The sequence below is a fragment of the Calidris pugnax genome, unplaced genomic scaffold (assembly GCF_001431845.1).
Source record: "Calidris pugnax isolate Ruff unplaced genomic scaffold, ASM143184v1 scaffold41, whole genome shotgun sequence".
In the NCBI taxonomy this organism is placed as follows: Eukaryota; Metazoa; Chordata; class Aves; order Charadriiformes; family Scolopacidae; genus Calidris; species Calidris pugnax.
In genome coordinates this window covers 4,287,724-4,315,658 of record NW_015094509.1, presented here as the reverse complement: position 1 = coordinate 4,315,658, position 27,935 = coordinate 4,287,724, and the positions used below count along the sequence as shown (strand labels likewise).

The 27,935-nt window shown below is 43.7% G+C and overlaps 1 protein-coding gene across 1 annotated transcript; it reads right to left on the bottom strand.

Moving 5' to 3' along the window:
- Window positions 1-6,109: 6,109 nt before the first annotated feature.
- On the bottom strand, window positions 6,110-27,238 carry LOC106902167 (carbonic anhydrase 2). The gene is made up of 7 exons (XM_014965399.1): window positions 27,024-27,238; window positions 25,731-25,928; window positions 14,351-14,469; window positions 12,535-12,627; window positions 11,668-11,730; window positions 10,389-10,544; window positions 6,110-6,858 (listed from the first exon to the last, which is right to left on the bottom strand). The coding sequence occupies exons 1-7, from the start codon at window positions 27,055-27,057 to the stop codon at window positions 6,739-6,741; spliced, it is 783 nt and encodes a 260-aa protein (XP_014820885.1). The 5' UTR covers window positions 27,058-27,238; the 3' UTR covers window positions 6,110-6,738.
- Window positions 27,239-27,935: the final 697 nt, after the last annotated feature.

The following is a 27,935-nucleotide window of genomic DNA, read 5'->3' as shown; positions in this document are numbered from 1 at the left end:
ATTTTGATTCAAGTAATATATTATCTAGGACTGTCATTTGAGAATAATGTAATTAGACTATTTATAGTGACTTTTGGAAGAAGTACAATCAATAGAGTGGAAAAGAGGTGCATCATCTGAATTAAAATATCCTACATCATCTGATGTGAGTCTCATCCCATTATATAGTCTCATGTTGTTCTTCTTGTACCAAGTTCAAGTCAGCTGGCTGAAGAGCAATTTAGGCAGAGGAAAGAGGAAGCTCTTCCCTGACCTTTGAGTAACTCAGAAAAACTATTCTGCTGCTACACCGTTTTGCAAAAAACAGGCTCACTGGCTATACTTCCTCCTTTTTTTTTTAGAAAGGGCACTGTGCTTCCACTGTCCTTCCCTGCTTAGGCACACTGGAGGAGGCTGTGAAGCAGAATGAGAGAGAAGGTCCCATGAGTCACTGAATTTCACTGACTTTTTAGAGTTGGAAGGGACCACAAAGACCATCTAGTCCAACTCCCCTGCTGAAGCAGGATTGCCTAGAGCTTGTCAGAGCACGTTACTCAGGATGACATCCAGGTGGGTCTTGAAAATCTCCAAAGAAGGGGACTCCACACCCTCCCTGGGCAGCCTGTTCCAGGGCTCTGTCACCCTCACCGTGAAGTAGTTTTTTCTCATATTTGAGTGGAACTTCCCATGTTCCAACTTGTGCCCGTTGCCCCTCGTCCTCTCACTGGGAACTGCTGAAAAGAGTCTGGCTCCCTCCTCCTTTAAACCGCTCTTTAGGTACTTGTAGGCATTGATAAGGTCTCCCCTCAGCCTTCTCTTCTCCAGACTAAAGAGTCCCAGCTCTCTCAGCCTTTCTTCACAAGGGAGATGCCGCATTACACTAGCCTGCTTTTTCCTTTATACGTGGGGTGGCACACGATCAGCAAAGAGGATCCTTACTGGCCACGGGTTCCTCTTCTTCTGATGAACCCTGCAGGTGGAGTCCTCCCACCTTACAGGAATGAGCTGAACCTTTGGACATGGCCTTTGGATCAGCATCCAGAGGAGAGAGCCTAACTCTGCTTTCTGAAACCTGCTGAAACCTTGTCAGCATTGGCATGTCTGCTGTGCACCTCGAAAACGCCCTTTTGTAGCACTGGAGACAGGGAGAGATTTCTCTCTGTGCTATCCCTGGTTCAAGGCACCCAAGTGCTACAGAAACTCTTTTTTTCTGATTGATCTTGCGGTTTCCCAAAGAGAAGAGGGCAACAAAGCTGATGAAAGGGCTGGAAGGCATTTCCTACGAGGACTGGCTAAGAACATTGGGTCTGCCTAGTTTGGAGAATATATTTTTATTATTTGGTATGCTGCAGTGCATTGACATCCTCACTGGACAAAACCGACTCTATTCTGGGATTCAGAGCAACACAACTACACTGAGCCCTGCTGAGAATCTGGGTCCATCAGCTCAGGCAACATAGCTACGTTGCTTTGAGCTCTGAATTAAAGAGAGCATCCTGAAGAGCTTAATGCTGGATGAACATGAGAGCTTGGGGAACTACTACACTGGGAACATACCAGAAATGGCGTTGGTTTGTGGCTTAGGCAAAAAAATAGTGAGACTTGCATCCCAAAATTGATCAGGGATCCCTGAAAGGTTTTGTCATCATAGCTCTCACAGTTTGGTGTGGAGCCACCATGGCTTTGAACCTCTGCCTGTTGCACTCATAGCTTTAGGAAGATGGTGGCTGGAGAGTCCTGTGGGAAATAAGCTAAGTTTTGCTTCAGCTTATTGATGTATCATTGTTAGTGTGATAGTACTAACAAAGAAGCCTTAGTAATAGTAGAGTCTAATAAATTGTATCCAATTAATCCCCAGAAATGCCCTTGGTCTGTCAAAGGATCCTTGTTCACAGAGTGTTATCTAGGTGAAAAGAAACAAACTGGAACATGGCCTTCAACACAAAAACCCAAAGGGTAGGGGAGTATCAATAAGGCCAAAGAAACCAGTCTGGTAAATCTGCCAAGTAGATGGTAACAAAGACTCTGAAATAACGTGTAGCATAATCAACTGATCAAAGGCGTGTTTAGGATAATGATTTCGTAGAATAAGTGTGTGTGTGCCTTATATGGGGAAAAGTGCAAAATAAACCTGTAATAGGTCAAGCGGTGGGGAAGAATGTGAGCTCCAACTTCTCAGCCAATGAGAGGGGAGACAGAAACTCAAGCGGCCGGGATAAAGGTATAAAATACCTGAAAGATAAAAGATCATCGTGCATCTATTTTTGGTGCACCCGATTCAGCGCTGTTTCGTATTAATAAATTATTATTTTTTTTAACCTTTGCTTCGGTGACTTTGTCCTCTTTAAATTCTAAGATGTGAGTCGGTGTTTCTCACAGTCCCATGGCCTGAGCGCGCCATCGATGGCATGGAGGCAGCACAGCCCTTCACAGTCACACTGAAAGAGGAAGGGGGACAGCCGTGGAGTGTCCGGTTGCCAAATAGACTTACATAGATATCAAACCCGCGGTGTGAGCCGCTGTCACCAGGTGCTACGTGACTGTGCGAGACGCTGTGGTCTGGAAGAGGAAGTGGCTGATGTCAGAGGGTCCATGGGAGTTTTTCAGTAAAGGCCCTGCTCGTGCTTTTCATCTCTGCTTGTCTCTATGACACTAGATTTGCTGTTGCTTGCAGGGCTTTTCTTTGAAGAGTCAGAAAATCCTAAAGCTGTCATTTAGGGAGTGATACCCTGCTATAAACTATCTGGACTGCTATAAATATTGCTGACTCCATGCAGGGCATTATTATCTTATCTCCCAGGGAACATCTCTAATCACAGCCTACCCGCCCATGTCAATCTTCACTGTGAGGGTGGTGGAGCACTGGAACAGGTTGCCCAGGGAGGTGGTTGAGGCCCCATCCCTGGAGATATTCAAGGTGAGGCTCGACGAGGCCCTGGGCAACCTGGTCTAGTTGGGGGTGTCCCTGCTGACTGCGGGGAGGTGGGACTAGATGACCTTTGGAGGTCCCTTCCAGCCTGGACCATTCTATGATTCTATGTGTCTAAGATTCTATGATTCTGTTTGAATCTAGGACACATCCAACCCTTAGAAATAGCAGTGGAGAAATCATCAAATGTTGTAACACATGGAGTTGGCAGACATGCGTGAGACAAGATCACAAACTGTGCAAAATGAACAGTTTGCAAGTGAACATTCTTCTCTCTTTCCCCCATCAAAGTGCTGGCTGATTATCTTATGATGACTTCAAATTAACACACTAGCCTTCACTCTTTTCTTTTTTTTTTTTTTTCCTTCTGAATAGATTTCCCATTAATCCGAGCTGCCTACATGACAGTAACACAGTTCACCACAGTGGATCATCTTCTATTCCATGACCAAAGTGGTAATATTTTTTTCATTATGAAATAGTAAGCAGTTTTTGAGTTGAAACAGGTGTGAGTGTGATATTAGAATGGGTGTTAAGTTTTAAGTCTGCTGGCGAACAATTGCAAAGTCTAATTAAAACCTCTTCATTGGAGCAAATAGTGAAGGAAAACAGAGGTCAGGAAGAACTGGATGGTTCTATTCACCTTTATCTTAATGGAATTCACCATTCAGGAAATAGATCATGAATGCCAGGGAAACTGTTTTTCTTCATTTCTGGGTTGGCCTTAATATATAAATCATAGAATCATCTAGGTTGGAAGGGACCTTCGAGATCATCTAGTCCAACCATCTCAATCTTCCTTGAAAAGGCTATCCATTAGTTCGACAGGAGTCTCACTGCAAAGTGTGAATTTGTGATAAGCTCAAGTACCATTTTATGCTGGAGAGAGGGGGTTTTGTGAGGATTTTGATGGGTGGTTCTCTAAGTCTGTTCACTTGAGAAAAAAAAGCAAAAAAAAAAAAAAAAAAAGAAAAATGAAGACCATCGTTCCCTGGTAGACCACACAGGTAAGGTGTCCAGCAGGCTCTTCCCATACACCACGTCTATGACTTATGAACACCAGCTTGTGTTATCTGGCTGAATACAGGAGTACTTCATATTCAGCAAAGACAAACATATGGCGCTGGCAACATTCCAGGTAAACAGGCTCGTGCAAACAAGATTATAAATATATGGCTCACGTCGGCTGTCTTTGCTGTTCCTTATTATTTATGAAGCAACCTTGAAGTGAGATGGAGTATGAGACACGGAACTTTATATTGCAGCAGTGGTTAGAACTTTGCAGGCGTTTCCTAGTTTTTACCCTAGCCATGAGGCAGAAATTTGCATTCCTTGTCACGGATCAGCCTGGACGCTATTTAAGCTGTACAGGTACCAATGAGATCACCACATCTCAGAAAGTCTTATTACCTAGTAGTCAGGGTATCATAGTTACCAAGATATAGGCGTAATATTTGGAAATCTGGGGCTCTCATTTTATTTTTAATTTTAGGAGCACCGTAATGTCTAATCATTACACAAAGAGTGGGGTTGCTCCCTTTAAGAGCAACTTCTGGCATACACCCACAATTCCAGGAAAGAGTCCAGTGTTTGTGACTAACAAGCACTTCACTTCAGCAACAGGATGTTTCCTGCTGAAATAAGTGGGTCATTAAGCCTGCAAGTCTCCACCTTTGGAGACACTCAAATATCATCTGGGCACGGTCCTGTGCAACCTGCTCTAGGTGGCCCTGCTTGAGCAGAAGGGTTGGACCAGATGACCTCCAGAGACCCCTTCCAACCTCAGCCATCCTGTGATTCTGTGTTTCCTCTTTTCTTGCTTCAGCAGCTTTAAGCCACAATGTATTGGGCTTATAATTCTCATTCTGGAGTGTAACCTCCCTCATATTGTTAAGGGGACACATGGAGCACGCTGGCCTGTGGGTGACACTTTGAGTCAGGAAAGCATTCAAACCACTCAACCTGAAGAACCTGAATTGGTCAGCACAGTTGTCACAGGAAGAGACAAGTACCTTCATAGCTCTGTTCAGAAAAACTGAACTTAGACCAAATCACCCGCAGCAAAGGAACACATTATTTTTCCTGCTCTGGTTTTGGGGTTGGTTTGTGGCTTTTTTTTTTTTTGGAGGGGTAGGGGGGTGTTTGAAACAGGGAAGCTTTTCAAAGAGGGAGATCTGTCAGTTTTCTAAAGATGTTTGTATGCACTCTGAAAAGGTTTCATTCCTTTAAAGATTTCTTTCCACTTACAAGGTCCCAGGAGTTTCAGAACCGAGCCTGCAAAACTGATAGCTTACAAATTACAAAGCTATGGGGTAGGAAGTTCGTAATATATTGCCTTAGAACTTAGGACCAGAATCCAATGAGATGAGAGCTCTGAAGATGGCTTTTCTCACAACAGCCAGGAGCCTGAGGAGGAGAGCAGCTCCTTATAGTGCTGTTTGGATTCTGTGTATTTAGAACAGATTTGTATCTAGGTACCTACTGCATCTGCATTCATCAAAACACAAAAACTCAGCTAGTAAGGACCCAGCAATGGAAATTACTGGAAGTTAACAGCAATTTCTGTTAAAAAAAAATAAAAATCTTCTGTTGAAATCATTCATATGATATGGTGCTATGAGGCTAAAGACCAACTGCTGGGGACAGACAGAGCCTTGAAAGGTTTGGTCCAGTTGGAGAAGGAGACTGAATAGATGTTCTGCATAAGGATAAGGCACCTTGCTTTTGGGCTGACATTTAAGGGCAATGTTTAAAGACCTGGTTTGGAGAAGCCCATTCTTCAGTATTATTCGTATTTAAAACTCTTGTGAGGGGATCTTTAATTATTCAGTTAACTTAGATGATAACTTGCAGTGATTGCTCAAAACTAACGCTTCCTTCTGTCAACAGAGAACTACTTAGAGAAAATGTCCTAACACATCCACATCCATATAGGTTTGCATCCATCTTTGGTGTCACTGAAGCCAATCCCCAACACACTATATGTTTAGTAATTATGTCTAATAAACAATGACACAAACATTAGTGACTCCTTTCCTGAATTAAAATGACATAACGGAAGCAAAAATATAAGTATAGATTTATTAGAGAAGTTATCTAAAATACAATATTATTTTCCTCTTTAAATTAGAGCATATATTATCTCAATGAAAAGATATTTTGTATTATTTCTATGGTAATAACAACTTTGAAAGATAATACTTAATTTAGGACATTTTTAATTAAAAAAAATCCAACACTACCATTAAGACATAATCAAGGTTGTTGATAGCATGGGTAAAAGTGTAAAATGGTCTCAAAAATATTTACATGTCAGTTTCTTAAAATCTAAGTAGTCTAATTCTCAATATTCATTTTTGCTTTACTTTCTCAAAATACTTTATTTCCCCCCCCCACCCACCCCTAAATCGTATCTAGATTCTGTATATTCCTGTGCTTTTCACAAAGCTTCAAGTTATCGTTAGTTACATGTACTATCGTATACCTGTGGATGAGGTTTCTTAAAATGGCTTATTTTGCTACCACCATCCCTTCTCCCAAGAAGCCAACACCCTGTTTGTTATCACCAAAGTGTCGGTGGCAGAAAGAGTCACCCAAACGCACACAGCCCCCACCACCCCTTGCCTCCCCCAACCCCACACACCTTAAAGAACCCTATTTGTCCTATTTGGCCAAGCGCCTTCCACATCATCATCAGCTGGAGCGAAAGAAAGAATGGATCTGGGAGACAAGATGTTGCCAGGGCACACGCGGCAAAGGTTTGATTTGTGCTTAGCAAAAAAAGGGGCTCCTCACAAACACAGCAATTTCTAGCACGCTCAGCGCCGAGGTTACTGGAAGGAAGCTCTGACTTCTCTGCTCTTCAGAGGCTGACACGGGCGCCAGTTGTCCACCATATGACACACGGGCTCATTCTCGGCGCTGAAGCAAAGGCCACGGAGTTTGCACATCTGTGGAAAAAAAAAGGCACAAACACCCTCAAATGAGCACTCTCGTTTCAGCGGGACCCTTTGAATTCTACACCTTGGGCGTGAGGCAGAGGCCCAGTTCAAAGCACCACCAGCGCCGATGGTCTAGAGATGGTGTCACCACCCACGTGTCTCTGCATTTCATCCACACCTGCCCCTGACCCAGCCTCTCCTCTCCACAACATGCCCTAGCAACAAGAACTAAGAAAGCACAGAAACCAGAGACCTAGGCCCCCAATTTCTGAACTCTGTGCATAAAGAGCTGTCTGTCCTTGGCCCAGAAACCCTTTCAGAATCCTTTGCAAGTTGTACTGGTTTGGCTCTTTTGAAAGTTGGATTTTGTGTGTCCAGTTGATATTAAAAAAAAAAAAGTAAAAATCGACCTTACCCTTGGGTCAAATTAAAGCAGGCAAATTCATAGACTCATAGAATTGCCCAGGCCGGAAGGGACCTCCAAAGGTCATCTAGTCCGACCCCCCCGCAGTCAGCAGGGACACCCCCAACTAGACCAGGTTGCCCAGGGCCTCGTTGAGCCTCTCCTTGAATATCTCCAGGGATGGGGCCTCAACCACCTCCCTGGGCAACCTGTTCCAGTGCTCCACCACCCTCACAGTGAAGAACCCTCTCCTCATCTCCAATCTAAATCTGTTCCCCTCCAGCTTGAAGCCATTGCCCCTCGTCCTGTCACTGCAGGCCTTTCTAAACAGGTTCTCCCCAGCCTTCCTGTAGGCCCCCTCAGGTACTGGAAGGCTGCTATTAGGTCTCCCCGGAGCCTCCTCTTCTCCAGGCTGAACAACCCCAGCTCCCTCAGCCTGTCCTCGTAGCAGAGGTGCTCCATCCCCCGATCATCCTTGTGGCCCTCCTCTGGACCTGCTCCATCAGGTCCATGTCCTTCTTATATTGAGGGCTCCAGACCTGCACACAATACTCCAGGTGAGGTCTCACCAGAGCAGAGTAAAGTAGCAGAATCCCCTCTCTGGACCTGCTGGCAACGCATCTTTTGACGCAGCCCAGGATGCGATTGTCCTTCTGGGCTGCAGCTGCCCACTGCCTGCTCATGTCCAGCTTCTCATCCACCAGCACCCCCAAGTCCCTTTCCTCAGGGCTGCTTTCCAATACCTCACCCCCCAGTTTGTATTGGTGGCGAGGATTGTTCCGGCGCAAGGTGCAGAACCTTGCATTTGCTCTTGTTGAACCTCATGAGGTTCACCTGGGCCCACCTCTCCAGCCTGTCCAGGTCCTTTTGGATGACATCCCGTCCCTCTGGTGTATTGACAACACCACACAGCTTGGTACAAATTCATTTAAGATACCTTGATTTCCAAATACTGTGAGAGGGAAAACTGTCCCGCACCGATGGGAGCACACTGTAAGGTTTTAGTGCTTGCTCCTGAAGTCAAATTGGTGTGTACACAGTCTGATGTAGTAAAAGCATCTTGATATCAAAGTGGGCGTCTACAAAACTAAGAAAAAGACTGTGCCAAAGTAATAACCCGCCCCAAACGCGATCTCACAGAGATGGCTGGAACTGCTGACAGAAATATTTAGGTGGGATACAGGATTCTGTGCAAGTTGGGCTGCAGGCCAGGCTTTCCCTCATTCAAGGAGGAAGGCTCCCCAGCAGTCACCAGCCCAGGAGAGGACTTTACCTTCAGAACCGACCAGAACAAAGTTCAGAGCTCAACCTCTGCCAGGAACTGCTGTGTCACTACAGCAAACGATAACAGGCTCACTACACCCTGCCGTAATAGCCAGCTTTTATCTATCTTTGGAAAACCGACTCAACTTAAACCCAGTGTCAATACTCTACTCGATGGTGTCTTGTTTTGATCAGTTTGGGAATGAAAAGGCAAGCTGCCACACACTCTGTTTTGATCTCAAACCCATCTTTGACGTGTCGATGGTAATATGGAAGGGTGCGTGTGGGAGAAACAGGTGGTGTCTTTTACCACTTGTGGGTGGTTAAAGTAGGTGTAGTAGGAAAAACAACTCTATTTTGGTGAATGTGCTCCTAACTGACAATAAAACCATATATGCAAGCCTTGGTTTATCAATAGCAATACCAGTAGTTTTAAACAAGTAAACAGTGTCAACTTCATCGCTGTAATATTCATTTCCAAACATTCTTCCTTGTCATTTATTAAGTCTCACAACAGCTCAGTTGCACTTTTTTTTTTTCACATCAGTAGAATAAACCCCCTAGAATTATCTGTATATTGTTGGCACGTTTGCCATTCACAAATCCCCAAAGGGATTTAAGAGTTTGAAAGGTAAACTAAAGCCCTTCAGGGCTAGTTTATATTTATAGGCTCTAGATTGTATTTATAACTCCCAAGCACCGAGATGCACACCCAAGGATGGAATCTTCCCTCTATGTAATTCATTAATGGATGCTGCAAAAAGCTAGGGCCAGGAGCTATTTAATCTGCACAAAGTCCTTCCTACTAGGAAGACTCCTGTCCTCCTCAAGCTGCTCAACAGAACAGAGGATTTTTTTTTTTTTTAAGCAGCAGACTTCTGGAATCTGCAAGTTTTGCCTCTTCCAAACAACACAGTTCTGTTAGGACTGTCTCAATTCTGCGTGGGATTTCCCGGTCTGTTCTGTGCTGAACAGAACTTGTCAAACGAGCTTTGTGTCCTGGAAATGCTGGAAGAGCAACCAACCGACTCCAGATCTATGGTGCAAGACTGCGGATGCAGAATATGTGCTCTTCCTTCAGATGTTTGGTAAACCCAGTATTTTCAGGGCAAGCACACCCAGCCCGGTGATGTGCACGCGTCCAGCAAACCCGCTGATGCTCACAACACATGCTACATGAACTCTGCGTGTGCAAGTGGTCCTTCCACGCACGCTACAAATTTCCCACATTTTTTACCACATGGCAGCTCTAACTGGGTACCTGGAAAGCTTAATTAGATTTTTTAGAACTCCCCAAATTTTCCCTGGACCAAATGCCTTCCATTTTACAGCCAACTCCACATCCCTGCACAGAAGTGGAGTCCTGCCAGAAGAGGATAACCACTTCAGATATGGATATTTTTTGATGTGTGATTAGGGGAGACCTAATAGCGGCCTTCCAGTACCTGAGGGGGGCCTACAAGAAGGCTGGGGAGAGCCTGTTTGCAAAGGCTGTCAATGACAGGACAAGGAGTAATGGCTTTAAACTGGAGAAAAGCAGATTTAGATTAGACATTAGGAAAAAGTTCTTTACTGTGAGGGTGGTGGAGCACTGGAACAGGTTGCCCGGGGAGGTGCTTGAGGCCCCATCCCTGGAGATATTCAAGGTGAGGCTCAACGAGGCCCTGGGCAACCTGGTCTAGTTGGGGGTGTCCCTGCTGACTGCGGGGGGGTCGGACTAGATGAGCTTTGGAGGTCCCTCCCAACCCAGATGATTCTATGACTCTATGCTAGCTAATGCCCTGCATAGCTCTGCAGTAACATTTCACAGATCAGCAGGAGGGCTGCACCAAAGCAATCCATACGACTCTGGCACCATCCATGGGAGACCTACCTGCTCGGGGCTGACGGTGATGGGCTCCTTTAGAACGTGCCAGATGACACATTCGAGCAGCGGGGGGGTGGTCAGTGAGCCAGGGTATGTCCAGTAGTCTCTGCAGGCAGGAAGCAGTCCAGTGGGGTCAAAGTTTGTGAAGGAAGCTTGCTTCCCCTACAAATAAAGAAAGCAGGTGGGCTAATGCCAGGAGAGAGACCACACACACATGCTGGGCTCGCATAAGTAAAGTCTGCTGCAGGAAACTCCACGTCTGGAGAAAGGCAGAAAGGGAGTTTGGCGTGTTGTGTTGAGTGCCTCCCCACAGTACCTTCAGGTTGAAGGCTTTCAGCAATATGTTTCTTACGTTATAAGACTTTCAAGACATTGTTGCTCATTTCAAATGTTGAATTTACCTTCCTCACTCCTAGAGAAACACACCGACCCTGCTTGAACAAACAATGAGTTTTCAGATGCCACGTGCACTGATTGCGCTGGAAAGAGAGAACCTGAGAGATCTGTTGGAAACCCTATTGTGGTAAATGGCAATATCCATTTATCCCAAGGGGAGCCTGATGACAAAGATAACAGCGTAGACTCATTCTTTACTTTTCCTGGCCATTTCACTTTTTCTGCACATTTGTCATCAGCACAGGCCTTTAGCCAGTATGAAGGCATCTAATTACCCAGGAAGTACTTTTGATTTCTCATTAAATGCCCACTTCAAACAATATTTAAATCACAGAAAGGTTTATTTTTCCCCCCCTAAGTTTGATCAGGATATATAATGCTTATCTGGACTCCCTCTAGAAACAGCCAAGAGAAGCATGCCCCCTTGGAAGAAGGAAATACAGCCCAGATGCAGAGATGGGGGGAAGTGCCTTTTGCATCTGTCACCACCGACTAGAAAGGGCACCTAGAAGAGTAGTTTAGATTAGGAAGATGAATCTTACCCTATAAGTTCAACGCAGTTAAAAGACAGAGAAGCATAGTCACAGAGATGATGAGCAGAGATGAAGCACAGTCACAAAATGATCACCATTCCTAGTATTCCCTGCCCTGTACTGCAACTTCATTTCAATCTTTTGTGTTTAAGATTAGAGGAGCATTAGTGCTAATGGCAGAAAGGGTTTTGTGTGTTTGGTTTTTTGGGGGTTGTTTTTGGGTTTTTTTGTGGTTTTTTTTTTTTTTTAAATTTTCTACATGTAGCAGACTGGGAAGAAGTAAATAATCTGCTTTCTGGAGAAGAAAACAGTGCAGTTGTGATTGGTGTCAATCAACAGAGAGAGCAAAGTATTACCTTGGTTTGAATGGAGTTCAGAGCATCCACAACTTTCTGTATTTCAGGCTTGGCATTTCCTACCTGTAATACAAACAATATGAAAAGAAAATAACCATGCACGCTCATGATACCTGTAGTTTCCTGTTACAGTTCTCACAGAAGCATTTTATAGTGCATTTTGCTAGCAACACTTCTTTACATAACAGGACAACCAAAGCAAAAGTGACTGGAACTGTAAAAAGTCTCTGTAAAATCATTCCAGTTGACAGTCAGTACAAATAGGTCAGGCAAGGACACTGGGCAGAATAAAGTTATTTTCATTTACAGTGTGTGGATTTATTTTTGGCCTTGAGCTGTTCTCTTTTTTTTTTTTTGCATAGAAGTCACCCTCCTTATAAAACACAGCAAGGCCAGGAGAGAATGCACACTGCTGGGGAGCAATCACCTTTTCCAACTCGCTGTGAAGACAATTTAAGACAAAATGCTCTGGACTTTTAACGACAACGGGAAAAGGAAAATAGGTATTATTTAGGCTGGTCCTACTGCAGATTCACACACACATGGTTTTGTCAGTTATGTACATCACCTTTCACTGGTAAAGAGTTATGGCAGTGTCACTGTTGTGGTGAGGGCAAACATACTGCTATAGGCTCACATAGTGATGGATGGATGGATGGACTCCATGCTGCTGTACAATTTTTATATGTAGATAGTATGAGGACAGTAGAGAAAGCCAAGAATTTGGAGAACCACCTAGTTTGCTATGAGTTTATGCAATATAGCATAGTGCTGGCTTATTCTACAATTTAGGCTCTTAAGTCACCCTGCAACACAATGAACACACCAGACTCATCCAAATAATACAAAATAAAAAGTTTAACTAACCTTCATGAAGATGCCTACCACAGCCAAACCATCAGGATGCTTCACAGCTTCAGCAAATTTACCATATTTTACGTTCCAGTGAACAATATGGAGCTAGGAGCAAGAAAACAAGAAGCACTATGAAGATGACATTCCATCAACAATATTTTACAAATGAGGATGCAGGGAAGTAATTTATTAAACATTAAAAGCAGAGAGTGTTTTGCTGCTGAGATTTAAAAACTTTTGTGCGCAGTTAAGAATTTGTTGAATCATTCATCTGCTTTCAAGTTTAATCTATGCAAAATTTGTCATGCATTTTATTTTGCTTGTCACTCTTATTCCCAAATGAGTTTTAAATGCAAACTGGCTGTATCGTTCTGCTTTTAGTTTGGTGAAGCTCCTGGTATTTTCAGCATGAGTTTTTCCTGCATGCAGCCTGCAGGACTTTGATACGGTATTTTAATGCTATATATCCTGGAGTTCCTATCAACACTGACAGACATGATTTGCCCAGTGTCAGGGAAAAGAGGCATTAACCACAGATCTGACCTGCCATCTACAGAGTTTTTAAAGAAGCATCCTATCCTTTTCTGGAAAGTCTTTTAAACAAATGTGAAATTGCTGTCCAGGTCAGGTTAGCCAGGACGTTGCTTTATTTTTGATTTCTGAGTTACTTCTAATTGAAGTTTATCTGGCTGTTTCCCCATATCTGCAAGTCAAGTTGAGCAAGTGGTGCTGTGAACAGACGTACGGCAACGGCACGTTCCTCAGTTAAGACAAAGGCTACTTTATCTCATGAAAAAGCAGCTCCAATGCATTCGTGGAGCCATTTCTTTTATCTGTTAATGCAAATCACAGGCTTGTTCAGTCCATGTGCATCTATGGAAGGGTTTTAAAAAGTCTGCCACAGCATCACAGATTTCTAAACAGGGGACAGGAAAAGGTAGGATGCAAAGCATTAAGTCACTCCCATTTCTGCAAGGAGACTGTAACAGGTCCAAGGGACATCTGGAGCCTTAAGGATATTAGGAATTGTGCCTGCAAAGTCTCACTTTGCTATGTGCCCTCTTCACAGCTCCCTTTGTTTCTTTGCTACCAAAAGATGAAAGGGTCTGCCCCAAAATTATTCTGTTGTTTATCTAAATGTCTCTGATGTTACATTTTGAAGGCAGGAAAAGGGGATGTGTGAGTACAGAGGTGCTGTGATTCTATTTCTTCATAACTTTAATAAGTCATGGAGAAAGCAGGGGGAAAAAAACCAGGGATAATTAATGTGGGTTTTTCTGCTTCTGTAGCCTCTTTGATATGAAGTAGCTGGAAAAAAAAAATAATATTACGAGTCCTCCAATTCTAATCTCTGCTATTGCAGGGAGTAGGTCCTGAGGAGGCATTCATAGAATCATAGAATCATTGAGGTTGGAAGAGACCCTTGGGATCATCGAGTCCAACCATCTCCCCTACTCTACAAAGTCCTCCCCTACACCATATCCCTCAGTACCCCATCTAAACGTCCCTTAAACACAGCCAGGGACGGTGACTCAACCGCCTCCCTGGGCAGCCTATTCCAGGGTCTGACCACTCTTTCTGTGAAAAATTCCTTCCTAATGTTCAATCTAAACCTATCCTGTTGGAGCTTGAAGCCATTCCCTCTCGTTCTATTGTTAATTACCTGTGAGAAGAGACCATTGTACCAATATCTTCTATGGAAACCCCCCTACAATCTCCTGCCCTGTGGAGACTTGTAGAGAAGCTGCTACCACGGTGGAGAAGTTTAAATAACTAAATAAATACATCATTATACACAAAAGGCTAGAGAAGGTAGAGCACATCCTACCTCTGCATCATACTTCACACCGTCCACGGTGTGCTCAGACCCTTGGCCCTCACAGGATCCCCAGTGAATGTGGAACTGGGCCAGCCTGTAGACTCCATCCAGGGCTCCTCCTTGCAGCACTGCAAAGCAAAGAGACCCCGTTAGCATCACCTCCCATAACCTGTGGCTAACGAGTCCCACTTCAGGCCAGAATGTCCATCTCAGGTCTTCCCAGTTCACTGCCCTGCATGCTGCCATGCTACTCCAGGCCATCCTCAGGGGCACATCGCTGCCACACGCCAGCATCAAGAAGAAACACATGAACCCCTGAGTGACTCCACAGTGAGTGTCTCATCAGCAATTTTAACAGGCATGCTAGTATCACGGGTGACAAGGGGGGAGCTAATGATGTAACTTTTCTGTCACAAAATAAATAAAAGGCCAAGAATAGGCTTTAGAAGAGGCCCGAATAGAGTTACTCTATGAAAGAACACTCGGAGACCAAATCATCTTTCACTTACTCTGCCCCTTCATTTTATAAAGGTACCTTAATCCTGCAAATCCCAGGGTGGGCTGGATGGAGCAAAATGCTTTTTTTTTTCCCCCAAAATGAAAGCCAGACAGCTGTTGGCCGGGGGCTGCAGCAAGGGACAGCCCCAGGCAGGGCACAGGGCGTCCCAGAGATGCCAGCCCAAGCCTCTCCTCCCTCCCATCCTTTACTCCTCAAGAAGGAGTTTGGAAAAAATGGTGGTGAGAATGGCAATGCCTGCATTGCCTTTTTTTAATATCTGGATTGGAAGCGAGAGGCATTTACTTATGCTCTCCACTGACTGCCATTACACACTTTCCATTAAACAGGAGCCAGTTCCCCTGAGCTCCCTTATTCCGCTCGTTTATTTTAACCTTGCACTTAAACTGTGGCCAACCACCACTACGATACGCAGGATCAAGCCCAATCGCCACAAAATGGCACAGGTAATGTTTCCTCCAGCACGGCACAAAGCACAGAACATTAACAAATAGTTCCATTAAATAGAGCTATTTATCTAAGTTATCAGAGCCAGGTTTCACGCTGGTTTGTGTTTTGGTTTTTTTTTTTTTTTGGCTAAGCATCTCAAATTCACAATTAAACATTTAAGATGCAAATGTTTAAAAATAAGCAAATATTTTAAAATGTAATTTGAAGCGTTATGTATCTTAAGAAATCAATTTCTCTCTCTCTCTATATATATATACACATAAATATATATACATCAAATAAAGTGACAGAAAAGTGTTGACATCATATATTACATATAAGTGTGCTCCATGTTTGTGCCACAAATAAAATGGTTCCTTGGAGTAAAGATGCTTCCCTTTCGGTCTGCAATTTGTCTAGACGCTACCACAACATGTGCATGTGTGGAAAATATACATCAAGTGCAGATAGGAGAAGGTCACTGTCTGTTCAGGTTTGAATAATTCTGATTATACGCAAGCATGGACAACGATGGCCGTGGGTACTTGGCAATGGGGAACTCAAAGTGGTGAAAAGGATTTGACTGAAAAACTGGAATATGTGGAAGTTAAATATAAGATTTATATATAACACCTTAGTTTCCAGTGGTGTGCCTTACACATGCAAAATTTGGGTTCAGTGGACAAATCTAGCATTTGCCTGGGGCTCCTTCTTTGGTAAGTATATTTAGAAATACATGTTGGGAGATTTCTATTTCAAAAATGTAAATGTATGTTCCACTGCGGTATTTGTAATTTCCAATACACTGAACAGCCAACAGACCAAGACTTGCCCTACCTACTGCCAAACTATGCGATACAAAGAAGAATGGCTACTTAAAGCAATTAAATAGGAACATATCTTATTCTACTTTCATGTTTCTGCATGTGCAAGTTGCCAAGAAGCGTAACTGTTTCGAGTACAGGACTACAAATCAGAATACTTTTTTTCAGAATGGTGACTGTGAACGTGCATTAGTTCCTTCTGAAAATGAAGTTACTGGTTGCTATGTCTTTACTAGATGCAAAATCATTTAATCCACACAATATCATGTTTCATTGAAAAATGATGCCATGGAGCTGCAGTGTTTCAGTTTCAGTTCCTTTGGCTGATGGACCTGCTGCTCGTTGCAGGTACAAATGGACTGAGGTCCCACCATTCCTCAACCCCAGAAAGCACTAGCGCAGCACAGATTAATTTGCCATTATTAATCGATGGAAAGCATGCTGAAAAGCAGAACCATGCAATCTCCTTAAATCCATTTGCAGTGTTATTGCTGTACAGTTTGCTAGAGTCTCATAAAACTCAAAAGATGCAGAAAAAATCTCTTTGCGGTTTTTGCTTACTTTTTTCATTCTGTGGTTCTCAAATCCAGCACTAGCTTATTTTGACTCACAGCAGAGCATTCAAAGAAAGTAATAATTAGATTAGTGTAAATGAACACAAATTCAGCAGGCTTAATTACAGAACAGCTCTTCTTCTTCTAGCCTACATTAAGCAGTTATTTTTTTAAAAAAAATACTTCTCAGCCTTTTCAAAGAAATAAAATTTAAAATTAAAACTTAAAAGACAAAGTAGAAATGTTAGAGCTTCGGGTTTTTTCCCCGTGTAAGCTTTTTTAAACCACGAATAAATGCTGCCAAGTAAAAGTTGAGAATCAGAGCAACATTCACACTGGGAACTTCCCTGTCCTGTGTGCCACGAACATTGATTCAGGCTACACTGATGACAGAAGTCCAATCTTTCCATCCCCTTTTTTTGAGGGCCAGGGAAATTCTGATCCATATTTGAGCATCTCATCCTTAGCTCCCTTCCTTTTCAAATTAGCATTAGTGTACACCATCCTGGAAATACGTATTTATTTGCTATACAGCACAGCTTCAGACGCAAGGTGAAGCCAGGAATCTGGGAAAACACATTTTTTTTTCTTACAGGTTCATCCTACTCAACCCCATCTCCATCAGTAACCTGGTCTCCATAGATGTGTGACAGCCCGCGAGGTCATAGCTTGAAAATGTAACTTTTTTTTCTACTGGACAGTTATTTGAAAGGTTATGACGAGACAAATTTGGAGCTACTTTGCCTAGATTAAAAAGTGGTAACCGTTTTCAACCTTCTACACTCTACTGGAGAAGTTACACTAATACCATCCAGTAATTACATTGCACTGCTATTAAATGAGCCCACAACATTTTCTCAGTTAGGTGGATGTAAGTATTAGCAGCACTAATTTCTAAAGCCAAATGACCCCACAAACTGTTCTATTTATGTCTGTGGGATTCCTTGGATAAAGAAGGTGGACTCAATTTGTCTCCCTTCACACTTTCTCGGGCTGTTTGGAAACACATCTGGGACAGCTCTTTACCAAGGCCACACTTCACTCCTCTATGTAAAGACAAGTCACCAGGGAGTTACCTTTCCCACACAGAAAGGAATAGCTCTGTAAATAATACTGTGGACCACTTCATACCTTTTATTTTTCAGGAAGCGGCAGCATCCACACCAAATTTTTTGCAGTAATGCTGTGGAATTACTGCTACTTACTTAGCACCCACAGGATGTTCTCTCTGCACAGAGCAGACTAATAAATCTCATCAAAGCAATAAACCTACCAAAGAAATAATCAAAACGGCAGAACTACAAGGTCCTTTCATGAGTTAGAATGAAGTCCTTATTGTCATACGAATTAGTGGGGTAAGACAAATACCCCCCTAAAGTTTGTTACTCTGAGAAAGTGCAGAATGAGAAAATGTTCTTCATGGAAGCCACTGACAGCAAAGCCTCTTCCAGCAGCTGAAATAACGTGTTCAGTACGGCATGAGGGACAGCCAGAGATGAAAACTTAAGAAATTTAGTTCTATTTGAGGTTCCATCAAACAAAAACGTAGCAGCAGGTCATTTCAAGCACCTGCCTTTGAGGACAGCCCTCTTGCACACACATTGCTTTGGCAGAAAGAGAGCCACGATTTTGTTTCAGCCTACAGCAGCCATGCAAGGGTATATGACCTTGTAGGTATGAGCATATGTAAATATATGTACAGTATATACATTAATGTTAATGCTTTGTCAGCTTTTGTGTATACACAGACATCTGTATGACAGAAAACAGGCCTTGAGGAGACAAAGTAGATGAAGCATTACTCAGGAAAAAAAAATAAATATCTTGAGCACCATGCACTATTAATGGCACAAAAAAGGCTCTTAGGAGGATGCTGAGGGATTAGCCTTGTCTTCTTATGCAAGGATGGGCTTCCCTGCCTGACAGGCTAAAGAGTTCAGTTAGGGTAAGCTGTCACTTCTGTGAAACGTGGAGTACGTAGCGTCACATTTTGTGAGATGTTTCCTTCTTTATGTTATCTCTTTGAGACATTCCTCCAAGGACGCTGTATCATGGCAGGCAAGAGAGCAAGGCAGCACGCAAGCATCGGCCTGTAGGGATCATACTTGCAGAAAACATCTGCAATGGGGTTCACCAAGAAATAAAACTACGTAATTGGTATCTCAGAAGGAAAAAAAAAAACACAAAAACCCACCCTACTCTGACCTTGGTAGAGGGTTAGCCTGATAAGGCGACAAGGGTGTTCCACAGAGATAGACCAGAATGAAACATCTGCCAAAAAGCAGCAGGCCTGCAGACGTGTCTATCGGCAGCGGCTCAGCGGCTCTGATTCACCTCAGCTGAACTATTTCATTCAGAATGGAGAGCAGCCAGAGAGACTCTGACCTGCTGAAGGATACAAAGGCATTTAGGTTCTTAATTTCCCTTCCACTCCCTGTGACCAACGGAATTTATTTCTCACAGAGTCTCTTAAATGGAGATTCTGAGAGTCGTAAGGTGCTGTGCTGAGATCCTGATCAGCCTTCAAGCCTCGTGTTTCACACTGGCTGAGTTGACAATGACTTAGAAGGAATACAGTTGCGAGTATTAAAATTCTCTTAAAAGTAACAACTGGATGAATTTCTGATGGTAATAGCTATAACACTAGTCTCAGTGGGGGCTTACAGAACTGAAAATTGTGTATGGGGCATGGTGCTCATAACCACATTGAGATCTAGTGAAGGATGAACAGACTTAAGGTGTGAGCAGCAGTCCCTCATGCCTACAAGCAAATGAACAAATCCATCAGTCATGGTGACATCTGGCACACAGCTTCATTATGTCATAAAAATAGACTTTTCCACGTAGCCCTACCTGATAACAGCTGACTAGTTTCTCCTGCCCTTAAAGCACCTCTAGAGGAGGGATTTGGAAGGAGGGAAGGAAGCTGCCAGGATTCTTCAAACACCCAACCCACACCAAATTTCTGCTCAGAAGTTGCATGTTAAAAAAAAAAAGTTGATATAAGCAAAGAGGGGCACTTTTGGGCTCTGTAAAGAAATGAAGGCTTGAAACATGCAGGACTGATCTCAAGCCCTCTCCTCTTCCCTTCCAGTTCCTGGAAGCACCACAACTACTTCTCTCGAGTCGCCTGCTTTCCCAGCCTTTGCAGCTTCTGGTGACCCCATGATCAGACACCCTCTGGGACCTCTGACTTTCTAGACAAGCAGTGCACAAAATACCTGCAACATGTGGGCAGGTGTCTGGATACTGTAAGCAGTTCCCTGACTTATGATTCAGAGGAGTCAGCACATTACTTTAGGTCACACCATATTGTGGACCTTTAATCCACGACTGTATCCTGCTAACATGCAATAATATACTGTCATAGCTAATGTTACATCTTCGGAGCTGAGAACCCTAAAAATAGTCCAGTGGCAGCGACTTGGATTAAAAATTGTGCCTTAAGGTCAACTGACCTGCATGTTTCTCCCTCAGTTTACCTGCTGAGGCAGAAATATAGGAAAAGAGCAACAGTGGCAGAACGTTCAGAGCAACAGACTGCCAACCAAGTCGTGCTAATGATGTTGGATAACAAATCTAACAAAATAAATTGGTTTGTTTACAGTAAGTCATAATTCAAGACAGTTAAAGCTTCCTCATTCATATTTACAATTATATTCGGCAAATATTTGATTACAACTTCTGAAAGTGCACCAAGGGGTGCTAGTTCCAAGGTCAATACAGTATTTTCATTTCCCTAGGCCTCCTCATAATTTTAAGTTCCACTATGATTGAATATCTGCAAAAAGTGTCAGATTTATTTGGGACTCTGTATCGGATTTCAATATTATCTTTAGCTCAGCAGCAATATTAATTATTAAGAGATTCATCATCAGAGAAGTTACCAGGACATTTAGTAATGTCTCTAGAGCCTTACACCACTTCTGTCCCATTCTACAGCTAAAATATGTTATTATAATATTCTTGTTATGGAATAAATTAATTGCTGATTGACTTAGAATCATTTTGGTTGGAAAAGACCTTTAAGATCAAGTCCAACTGTTACCCTAGCCCTGCCAAGTTACTACTAAATCATGTCCCTCAGCACCACATCTACAAGTCTTTTAAATAACCTCCAGGGACGGTGACTCAACCGCTCTCCTAAGAAGCCTGTTTCAATGCTTGATAACACTTTCACTGAAGAAATGTTTCCTAATATCCTATCTAAACCTCCCCTGGTGCAACTTGAGGCCATTTCCTCTTTGCCTGTGACTTGGGAGAAGAGGCCAAGCCTCACCTCTCTACACCCTCCTCTCAGGGAGTTGGAGAGAGCAAGAAGGCCTTCCCTCAGCCTCCTCTTCTCCAGGCTGAACACCCCCAGCTCCCTCAGCCTCTCCTCACAAGACTTGCTCTCCAGACCCTTCACCAGCCTCGTTGCCCTTCTCTGGACTCACTCCAGCCCCTCAATGTCTCAATGCCCAGAACTGAACACAGCACTCGAGGTGCAGCCTTGCCAGTACGAGTACAGGGGGACAAACACTCCCCCAGTCCTGTTGGCCACACTATGCCTGAGACAAGTCACGATGCTGTTGGCCTTCTTGGCCACCTGGGCACACTGCTGGATCATATTCAGCCAACAGTCGACCAACATCTCCAGGTCCTTTTCCATGGGGCAGCTCTCCTGCCACTCTGCCCCCAGCCTGCACTACAGGGTTGGTGTGACCCAACGGCACTTCATCTTATTGAACCTCATCCCACTGGCCTCAGCCCATCCATCCAGCCTGTCCAGATCCCTCTGTAGAGCCTTCCTACCCTCAAGCAGATCAGCACTCCTGCCCAACTTGGTGTCCTCTGCAAACTTACTGAGGGTGCACTCGGTCCCCTCATCCAGATCATTGACAAGGATATTAAAGAGAACTGGCTCCAGTACTGAGCCCTGGGGAACACCAGTTGTGACCAGCCACCAACTGGCTTTAACTCCATTCACCACATGTCTCTGGGCCAGGCCATCCAGAAACTTTTTTTACCCAGTGAAGAGTACGCCTATCCAAGCTATGAGCAGCCAGTTCTTCCTTTAAGCTCATCATACACATGACTAGAAAATACTCACACCGTGCCTACGGCTGTGAGAATTCTCCATTGGAATTTCAGGTTTTAGGTGAATTCTGAAAAGTTGGCTGGGACAGTTACAAGGAGGACACATTGCAAGCACATTGCAAAAATCTTCTTTTGGGGTCTTGAGGTTTTCTTGATGCAAGTCACTTCCTGTGGTTTTACAGCTCTGAGAAGCTGCTGTTTACTTATGTCTTTTAAAGTGCCTGAAAGTCTATGCTTATCTTTACAGCAGACTATAAAGCGTTTACATGATAAAATTAGTACCCTTAATGAGACACTCGTTTGCTATAAAGTTCCTAAAATAAGGTCCATCATTGTAATTTAACAGTATCAGCACCATTTGCTTCACTCATATGTGGAGGGTCAGATCCCATGACACACGAGTGGATGAACCTTCATTTTTAGTTTTATTCCTAGTGACACTCTCATCATAATGAATTATTGCTTTTAAAGTTATAGACATTTTAAAGATGAATGCCCACAAATACTTGAACTTTGACCATTATTAAAAGACAGTGGACCGCTAAGAAGGCAACTGCAAGAACTGAAGGAGAAGGGAACCTAAGTAACAACTGGAAGAGGAAGTTCATTTTTTGCTTTCTGCATACAAATCCAAGAACACATTCCTAAAGACTTCAAGGAAACAAGACACAAGGTGTTATTTTAGCCAAGAGAAAAACCTGGAATTTTAGCAAACAAAGAAAAATGTTCATAAACACGGCAATGCTGGCTGGCGAATTCTCCCTCTGTACACCACTTCTAACGACTGGCAACTGTGAGGTATGAAAGGGATGCACTTCAGGAACCGATTGAGCCTTTAGAAGTTTATTCTGAAATATAATGGCCGTCACATAGCCCAAGAAATTCAAAGGTTGTACTACAAGAATTGAAATTTCCATTTGGGAATATTGGGGGTGATGGCCTAGGAAGAGGGTTTTTCTAAGCATGCTTAGTAAACCCAAGCATATCTAATAAAATTAACAAGGAAGTAAAACCAAGTCAGGTTCCGAAGATATCACAAAGACTTTAACATCCTTTCTCCAATATGACATCATCGTAAGAGAAAACTGTACAGGTCACAGGCATAATCATAACCCAAATCAAGAGTTATATCTATAAAGCTCCGCCTACTAGTATAAAAGCAGAGAAGAAAGCACTCTCTTCTGCACAGATACATTAGTCACATAAATTGCACGTGGGTTATTTTTGTTTAAAAAGTTAAACTTTTCTTTTACATCCTTACTACGCTAAAGAATATAGATGGGATATCATTTTAAGAAATCCTATTTTTTTCTTTTAGGTTTTTACTGATATGGGCAGAAGCTTTATACTGCATGTTTTTGTATGCACACAAATGACGTAACAAATATACGTTTGGGAGGAAAAGCCGCTTATTTGGGGGAAAAAATATTTTATATCAAAGTTTTGATTATTCTGGTATCTACTTGTTGATAATTGTGATCAACTGTACTCATATTACACATTTTCTGAATCAAAGAAATAAGGAACAGCTGCTTTCAAAGAGTTTTATCTAAACGTATTTTGGCTTTCTTACCTATTTTTATTATACTATTACTACCTCTATTTTTTATTGCAAGAGCTCATTTTGCATACCCTGAAGGAGTCAAACAGACATTAATACCTAGAACTGCTGTTCAATTTACTTGAGTGTCATTAGTTATGAGCCTTAATGAAGACACTTAATGAATGGATCTACTTCTTTGTTCGTGAACAATCTTCACGACATGAGTAATTGCACGCAATGATCTTGTTACTTCATTTTGCACCCACTACCCCAGATAATTCCTTACTGCATACAGGAACGAGCACGCACTGCAGCCTGTGGGAAGTATTTACAGGATTTTGTTCCATTGTCTTCTGTAAGTCACATAATTTCACATGGTTTCTGCTTCTTCTGACTGGTGCGTGATGTCTAACCAAGACTTTGGTAGAGGCGGGATAGTCTCAAATTCAGAAATAGGAGTGAATCAAGCACAGCCCAGTCAGACAGCTCTATTTTGTGTAAGGAAAGTAGGTTACCTAGTTAACTGCATACAAATGAAGCCATTAAGTGTGCTGCCAGGTAGATTCTATGCACTTTAATTTTCAATAGTAAATGCGATACTGAAGGATCCACCCTTACCTGGCCTCATAGAGATATGTTTAATGCCTTTCTTTCTTTCTTTTTTCTAAAGAATAATCAGTTTCTGATTCACTAATAGAGCTACTGAGAATGTTTCTACTTGCATCTCCTATCCTCCCACTCCAAAAGCTGTGTCACTGCTTATCTGTCAGAGGATCCCTGTCACAGATGTTCTGGTTCTACACCGACTTTTATCAGAAAAAGCATTCTTCCTACAGGCATTTCTTTGGATTATTATACGTCCCTGCCATTTTTTTCCTCCCAATTTATCAAATACAACCTGATTTTTTCACAGTCTTTCCAAACTTATGCACACATTAAGTGAACGCATAATAGTTTTGTTTTTGTTTTACTCTGAAGACCTGAACCTGTTTCCTTAGAGCTCGGCAGCAGCAGACTCCCATGCGTCTGGTGAAAAGATAATCCCTTCTTTTTTTTTTTGTACTCTGAATCCTTATTCCACATGACACTTAAATGAACACGCATTCAGCTCCTCAGTGCTGAAAATGCACCGAGAAAAATAAACACCAAGAAGTCAGAATAGCTTTCCACTTTTTTTTCTTTAAACCATACAAATACTAATATGGATGCTCTGAATAAATACACATGGACCCATGTGTATTTATTCAAGTGTGAACACTTACAGCTGACCACTTAATACGGTTCAGTACAAAGACTATAATTAAAATACAAAGTCAAATTCTTAGTGCAATACTGGATGTCTGTTATACTTTTACGCTGCATTTTATACTGTTATACTATTACCTGCAAACAGCATCCCCCCCATTTTCAGTAGGCTTTTATTAATTGTTTTCAGCACCATCCCCTAAATGACATTGCTAACAAAAAGCTTAGGAAAAATAGGGCACTTGCTCAAGCAAGTTAAATCAGGCACTGCCTAGAGAAGGCAGTGACTTAGGATGGGGTTGGTTTTGCTGTCTGAATTAAAAATAAGAGGCACGTTCACTGTAGTAGGGTGATGATTTCTGCAAATTCAGCCAGCTGAAAAGCCACAATTAAAGACAAGCTACAAGCCCCTTGTTGCAACTGCCCATCAGCGCGGCCGTTCCTCTCAGTAAGGATTAGGACAGGGTTTGCAGGATTGGGTGCTTCATCTCACCATACACCAAGGATGAACAGTGAGATGCTGTGGAACCACTGCCTGCTAGCAAACTTTGTAGGAATGTGTCAGATATATTGTCTTTATCTAGAAAGCCCAGCATCAAGAGATGTCAGGGATAATACTTGTTTAAATTGCGAAAGAACAAAGAGGTATTTTCTAATCATCCCTCTGTTCCTGTACTAACCTGGGAGCAGACTGGCTTCAGAAATGTGAAATAATATTTTGATAACCAAAGAAACTATTTCCAAGCTATTTCCACTTCAAGTTGCGAACTGGAAGCCTTTGTAATTCTAAGGACAATTCCTTCCTATGATGTATTTTACCTCTTCTTTTAACCGTTTGCTGGACAGCTTGTGATGAGATACGCCTAAGATTGTTCTTCTCAAATAATTATTTTTTTTTTTTTTTTTTTTCACTCCATGGCTAAGTCCTTATCCAAACCCTTCTGATCTAAACAAACATAAAGCAATTAGTTTATCTGGAGTTTAGAGCAGAAGAGCTCTGAACTGCCCAGAGAGGCTTAGTTTTCCTCTAACAGGAGCTCAGCTTTTAGCCCCAAGGAGCTGTGTGGGCTGCGAAGTCCTTACGGGCTGAATCCCAACCTCGCTAAAGCCGAAACGCTTTGGTATTTTTTTGGTCTTTAAAAGATTTTCTCAGCAGTTTCTCCCACGTCTACCCGTGCACACAAAGATGAGGTCTCACCTGACTTGTCGGAAGAGTCGTCAAACTCCACGTTGAAGGAGTGCCCGTTGTTGACGATGTTCCTGGCCGTGCCGGCATCGTAACTGAAGCTGAGGGGCTTCAGAGAGGAGTCGTACTTGGCCGACTTGCTGCTGATGGCAATAGGGGACTGGCGCTCTCCGTTGGCGATGGGGAAGTGCTCATGCCAGTGAGCCGGTCCTGCAGGACAGCGTTGAGCAGCTCAGTGGGACAAGGCATGAAGCTCGGGGGGGGGGACAGACATGACAACCCTCACTCGAGAAACCGGGATGTTTTAATGCTATTATGATGTAACTAGAGGGAACAGACAGGACAACAGGGCACAGGCACAAACTTGAACATGACAAGTTCTATCTAATCATGAGGAGAAACTTCTTCACTTTGAGGGTGACAGAGCCCTGGCAGAGGCTGCCCAGGGAGGTGGTGGTGTCTCCTTCTCTGGAGACATTCAAAACCCACCTGGACACGCTCCTGTGCAACCTGCTCTGGGTGGACCTGCTTTGGACTAGATGATCTCCAGAGGTTCCTTCCAACCCCAAATCATTCTGTGATGACATCACACACCACCTGTGCTGGTTGCCAATGCTGGCAACACAGACAAGGGGAAGTCCCACCTGGGGACCACGGCAGGGACCCTCCAGTCCCTAAACCTTTGGAGGCTGAGGCTGGGGTTTTACCGGGGCGGGGGTGGGGGGGTGTCCTTCTTAGAGGCCACCCCATCCGGGTGGAGCAACCCCCCGTCCCGTCCTCCCCTCTTCCTTGCTCTGAGAACGACAGGGGGGAAACCAGGAGATGCTCCAGGCAAAAAACCTTGCCTGGCGCTGTTCGGGCGCAGGTGGCATCTCAAGGTTAAAAAAAAAAATATTAAAAAAAGCGGGAAAAAAATAAAAAAGAGAAAAAAAAAGAAAGGAAAAATAAAAAGGGGGAAAAAAATTAAATAAAAGGGGGGAAAAAAATTAAATAAAAGGGGGGAAAAATTAAATAAAAGGGGGAAAAAATTAAATAAAAGGGGGAAAAAATTAAATAAAAGGAAAAAAAGGGGGGGAAAAGAGGGAAAAAATAAAAAAGGGGAAAAAATAAAATAGGAAAAAAATTTAAAAAAGGAAAAAAAAGAGGGAAAAAAAAAAGGGAAAAATAAAAAAAAAAAGGGGGGGAAAAAGAAATGATAATAAAAAAGGGAAAAAGCGCCACCGAGCTCGTTCCCGCTCCGGTGCGGCACCTCCCGGGGACCTGCCGGCAGGTGTCCCGTCCCGTCCCGCACCGCCCCGCACTCACCGTCGTGGCTGCCGTAACCCCAGTGGTGGGACATGGTGGTGATTGCTCCGCTGTCGCAGCGCCCTGACCCCGCCGCCGTCCTCCTCAGGGGCTTTTATAGCCTCCCGCCGACTCCATGCCCCGCTCCGCGGCCGGAGGAAGGGGTGGGGAGCGCGGAGAGGGGGGGCGGAGAGAGAACCGGCCCCTTATAATCCGCGCCCGCGGAGCTGCGGAGCGCCCCCGGGAGCCGGCGGCCTTCCCTCCTTCCCTCCCTCCGTCCTTCCTCCTCTCCCTCCCTCCGCTTCCCGCTTTCCCCCCCCCCCCCCCCCCCTCTCGGCTCCTGCCCGGCCTTGGGGGGGGGGGGTGCCGGTGGCGGGCGGCGCGTACGCGGGTGCGTGGGATGGTGTGTGTGTGCGTGTGTGTGTGTGTGTGTGTGTGTGTGTGTGCGGGGCCGGGCAGGGCGGTCTCCTGCTGCTCCCTGCTGGGGCTGCGGGGAAAAACTCGGCACTGGAGGGGGGGTGGTGATTTTGGGGGGAAAAACGGCGGGTTTGGTGGTGGTTACTGGGTTCTGGAAGGGATTTACCGGCGGGGAGGGGGCGCTCAGCCGAGGGGAGCGGCGGTCCGGCTCCAGGAGGATGAGAACGTTGCCGCTTATTACTTTATAATGTATTTTTGGGTGGGTTTTTTTGGGTTTTTTTTGATTTTTGGGTTTTTTTTTGATTTTTTTCCGGCTGGCGTTCGGAGGGGACAGCGGGGAGAGCTCTGCTGACCCCGGCTTCTCGGCATTTTGGGGTTGCCTACAAGCTGCCCCATGAGAGCAGACTCAACCACCACCCCCCAGGATGCGCTTGGCAGGAGTAAAATTGAGCAATGCTCATTTTGGGATGGTTTTTTTATGTCGCTCAACCCCCTGGTGTTTCATCCTTGACAGCC

What these genes read in the sequence shown, in the direction of transcription:
- LOC106902167 (XM_014965399.1), bottom strand. Translation starts at nt 27,057, where the DNA reads ATGTCCCACCACTGGGGTTACGGCAGCCACGACG. An exon ending in TGGTAGGCATCTTCATGAAG is followed by an intron (nt 11,731 to 12,534) that starts GTTAGTTAAACT and finishes TTTGTATTACAG; the next exon opens with GTAGGAAATGCCAAGCCTGA. An exon ending in TGAACTCCATTCAAACCAAG is followed by an intron (nt 10,545 to 11,667) that starts GTAATACTTTGC and finishes CTTTATTTGTAG; the next exon opens with GGGAAGCAAGCTTCCTTCAC.